At 37.5% G+C, this 4,868-nt stretch overlaps 1 protein-coding gene across 1 annotated transcript in view; it reads right to left on the bottom strand.

The window, feature by feature from the left end:
• LOC107753255 (septin-9-like) overlaps positions 1 to 4,170 on the bottom strand; it is a 117,890-nt gene extending 113,720 nt beyond the window's left edge. Inside the window, exon 1 of the mRNA XM_016569378.1 lies at positions 4,104 to 4,170. Within this exon, the coding sequence (XP_016424864.1) occupies positions 4,104 to 4,128 (25 nt within the window). The 5' untranslated portion in view covers positions 4,129 to 4,170. The remainder of the gene's footprint in view (positions 1 to 4,103) is intronic.
• Positions 4,171 to 4,868: the final 698 nt, after the last annotated feature.

The following is a 4,868-nucleotide window of genomic DNA, read 5'->3' as shown; positions in this document are numbered from 1 at the left end:
TGCCGAGAACTCTGCTCATGTGTTTGCATAATGATGCATTTAAAAGTTAACGACCTAACGTATCATTATAAAAGTTCACAGTGTTGCTGCAGATGAAATATAACGTGGATAACATTACATTTATAATTTTTCATCAGGTTAAACATTGATTATTTATCACTCAGATCCGTTTATCTACCTGTCCGTTGGTCGCGTACATCCGCCATGTTTGTAGTTTTTAAGACTTTTAATGCGTGTTTGTAGTTCTAATTGAATCCTCGTCCACCGCGCAATGTGTTGTGGGCAATATTAGCCGTTAGAGTGTGCATCGATCTGCACTTCGAATTCTACCCGGAAGTAGTAGACCATCCGGGATCTTTGGCATACTTTTTAAAACATACTATGATTTGGGACATACTAATTCTATTTTTGAATACTATTTAGGACGGATAGTATGCGAATTGGGACGCAGCAAGTATCTTAGTCAGAGAGACACTTCAGTTAAGTTTAATCTGAACTTTAAAGCTTAAATGTGTCAGTTTATCTGTGGTAAAATGTTTATCCAACCAACAACCCACTGTATAAGTGACAAAAATGTAGGTTGATTCCTCTGAAAAAATGTAAACAATCTAAATCTGTGGCGCTATCAAAACATTCCGAACAGCCTGGCATAGCAACACCCACTGAACCAATGGTGTGAGTTTGGGGCGGGGCTATGTGTTTGACTGACCAATGAGAGACAGGGGAGTGTTTGGGAAGTTTGCTTGAATACAGTCATTATTTTTGCAGTTCTATGTGGTCATGCTAGCGGAAATGCATAGCTTTGCAAGACGTGATAGTGACGGTAGATAATCTTTAACTCCTCGCCTGATTCTTAGCCGTACACACCCTGTGAGACGAAGTGTCCATTATCAATCCATGACATTCCAGTGTCCGCATTCAGTAATCACTAAACTAACTTTGTCTTGAGTGACAAAGACAAAAGCAGGGAGACATGGAGGAGGCAGGAAAAGACCAAACTATCTGTCAATTTCAGTGTCAAGTCAAGTGCTGTCAAAGGAGACGTTTTAGCACATGTGAAATGTGTGACATGGTACTGAAAATGACTGTGATCAACCATCCAAGTCGACATGCCTCTGGAGCAAAGAGGAATTTCAAAGCTCTCTTGGTCTGGGTTAATTTCACAGGAGATTTGTGCTGCCGCTGACTCACCTGTCAGCTCGACTGTGATGACAGGGCAGGTCAGGAAAGGGGAGGGAGGCAGTGAAGGAAAAGGAGCCAGATACTGATAAAAAAAAAAGTGCTATAGTGCAGAGTCTCTATTGCCTCAGTAATCTCTGTTGGGCAATAATCCAAAATAAAGGATTAACAAAGAGATTCATTCATCCGCTCAAAATGATTCACTTCCAGATGAGACATGGGAGACATTTTTTAGCATTAATTCCACATGGACAGTACAGCATGCAATCCAACATGTAGAAATTCGGTTTTCACAGATAAACTTAACACTTAACGGTGTCAAATAAACAAAATGGAGGCACTCATAACTGTTCAGGAATCAGAAGTTCATCCAAGCATTAAACTGTTGCAGAAAGAGCTGACAGTGTGTCGTGATTAATAAATGATCTGTGTGATTTACACCGTCTATGCGGGAACATGTCTAGCAGAGTTTTATTGTGCTGATGTTTGATTACTTCTCATCGTGAGTTACTGATTTACCTCAAGCGCTCAGGGTGTGTTACATGACAAAGCACACATGTGCAAAGTGTCGTGTATTCTCTGAAATACATAAATCAATGAAACACACTTGAAGCGCTTATGATTTTAAAGGGATAGTTAACTCAACAATGAAAATTCTGTCATAATTTATTCCCTCTCATGTCATTCCGAATCTGTTTGGCTTTCTTTCTTCTGCAGAACACAAGAAGATATTTTGAAGAATGTCACGTTTCCCCCCTCTCTTTCCTTCTATGGACAAAAGCAGTTGAAACATTCTTCAAATTATCCAAGAAAGTCATACATGTTTGGAACAACATAAGGGTGAGTAAATGATGACAGAATTTACATTTTTGGGTGAACTATCCCTTTAAGCACCATTGTTCTTTCAGTGGAGGCCAAGGTTGTTTTTGAGGGATATTCTCTGAATGAGATCACACACGCTGTGTGCTGCCAGAGAAGGAAAGAGAAAAAGGACTGATTACATGATCCAACATGTGTGTGCAAGGAGTTGGGTGTGCTGTGACAATGACTTTGGCGGGCCTGAGGACATTCCTGCAAAATCATTGTGTACAGAGAGTTCGGCTTTTGCATTGAGATTATAGGGAAGAAACATATGGCTGTTCTAAATGGAAGGGCACTATGGCGCCACAGGCTCTGTTGCACAACGTAGGGGAAGCAGTGTGGTTAAAGTTGTGAGAACAAGCAATGAATGTTCTCTATGCTATAATGTCTAAAATCATAGGATGTCCTGTGAAAATGGTTGCATAAATGAGTTGCTGCGATCATCGTAAATGTATAGACCAGACTTGAGGTTTTCTTCTAGGGTTGTAAGGTTCATCTTTCTTCTAGGGCAGTGATCCTCAAATCTGGCTCGCGAGATCCACTTTCCTGCAGAGTTTAGCTCCAACCCTAATCAAACAAACCTACCTGTGATTTTCTAATGATCCTGAAGACATTGATTAGCAAACTCAGGTGTGTTTGATTAGGGTTAGAGCTAAACTCTGCAGGAAAGTGGATCTCGCGAGCCAGATTTGAGGATCACTGTTCTAGGGTCTCACCAAAAGTGATTTCCCTACAGTACACTGTAAAAAATGAATCATGGGTCTTGTAATTTTCATTTTAAAAATAAAACCAAGAGATATGTTTTCCTAATTTTTTTAAGGAAACTTAAGCAATTTTGAGGCTTGAATTGAGAAACTGATTAAGCTGATTTATTTTAAGAGAATATGAAATTAAGTGCTATTTCATATGTTTTTGAGTGAAGGGAAACATACAGTTATGTTTGACATTTGAAAGAGTTTCTGTTATTTCTATTGTGGTATCTTATGGTTAGTTTGTGGATAACTGCATGTACTAACACTATAACGCATGATGCTTTGCTCAATGAGCAGAAGCTTTGCTAACGCCAGTGCAGTTACAAGTTTTTTCCTACTTGAGCTGTCTAGCTATATACAGTCTTTTAATTGTACAAGATAACTCAAAATCAAATACAAACAGGCCTTATTTAAAATCACAGACTTTTGAGAATCAACTTAAAATAAATGAACACATTTCACTAATAATATTAAATTCACCATGTCATTTATTAAATAATTTAGCAGATTTTACGATTAATCAGGTAAATGTCATTAAAGAAGTCAAGCCTTAAAACCTTGTTACCATATTTTTAAGTAGATAGCACATAGCGTTTGCCAGCGGGAGTAACCATAACAACAGCATGATGCTTGCGCCAGTTGCAGTCGCCAGTTGTCGATAAACCATGACAAAACATAATTTTACTATAGATTTACAAATGAAAAAAAAAAAAAAATCACTAGATCACTGGCATTTGGCTCACTGTGCTATAGTGGCACGAGACTAAAAATTGCGCCCAAAAAAAAAAAACGACACTCTTAAGAAAATAATTCATCTGTTAAATAATTGTGCAAGACCCTAAAGGTTAGTCAGAAAGTACTGGACATGTTTATCTATAAAAAAAATAAAAAATAAATACACAAAATAATGCCATATAAACCAAGTCGAAAGGGTATCTGATGGAAAATGCAGAGCACACGAGCCAAACTATAGCAGATTCTCATCTTAGTTAATTGAAATGATGGTATGTCGTTATCAGTTCATCTGTTAATTAGGCCTGTATTACCAGGCCTAACTATATTTAATTGCTTATAAAATTATTATTTGTTTTTCCCCCTAGTAATTTGCATAGCCTAGCCTACATATAAATTTAAATTGATTGTTTATAATAGGAAAAGAGTAGCCTATATCAGAGCTCAAAAGAACTTCAAGTTTCAAGTTTGCTTTCACTTTTACATAGCTTAATGATAAGATCGAAGTTTACTGCTATTTTATAAGCGCAAATGTCATGTCAGTTGTTGTCACGAAACTTTCAGTGGTCCTGTGCTTACCAGAGTATGTTTTCTTCATGTTCATGGGGTCCTTTTTATCCTGAGAATGTCGACTTTAATCTATTAGGTCCGTATCTATAGCAGATTCTCATCTTAGTTAATTGAAATGATGGTATGTCGTTATCAGTTCATCTGTTAATTAGGCCTGTATTACCAGGCCTAACTATATTTAATTGCTTATAAAATTATTATTTGTTTTTCCCCCTAGTAATTTGCATAGCCTAGCCTACATATAAATTTAAATTGATTGTTTATAATAGGAAAAGAGTAGCCTATATCAGAGCTCAAAAGAACTTCAAGTTTCAAGTTTGCTTTCACTTTTACATAGCTTAATGATAAGATCGAAGTTTACTGCTATTTATAAGCGCAAATGTCATGTCAGTTGTTGTCACGAAACTTTCAGTGGTCCTGTACTTACCAGAGTATGTTTTCTTCATGTTCATGGGGTCCTTTTTATCCTGAGAATGTCGACTTTAATCTATTAGGTCCGTATCTGAGATCGCAACATCTGAAAAATGATCGATCGTTGCGTAGAATTTCTCTCTGGCTGTCCGCAAAGCACATGTACCACGATCAAAATGTATGTATTTTAAATCGTCCTTATACTAAACCAACTAAATCGGTTAGAACTAAACTCCCACACACCTCCAGCTATACCTGTCCACACACACACACACACACCTGTGGATAACTCCGCCTTATGGATAGTGGGGTCCTTTTTATCCTGAGAATGTCGACTTTAATCTATTAGGTCCGTATCTGAGA

The sequence above is a fragment of the Sinocyclocheilus rhinocerous genome, unplaced genomic scaffold, assembly GCF_001515625.1.
Source record: "Sinocyclocheilus rhinocerous isolate Xijiao unplaced genomic scaffold, SAMN03320098_v1.1 scaffold191, whole genome shotgun sequence".
Taxonomy (NCBI): domain Eukaryota; kingdom Metazoa; phylum Chordata; class Actinopteri; order Cypriniformes; family Cyprinidae; genus Sinocyclocheilus; species Sinocyclocheilus rhinocerous.
The sequence above is the reverse complement of the archived record's forward strand: the minus strand, read 5'-3'. Positions and strand labels throughout refer to the sequence as shown.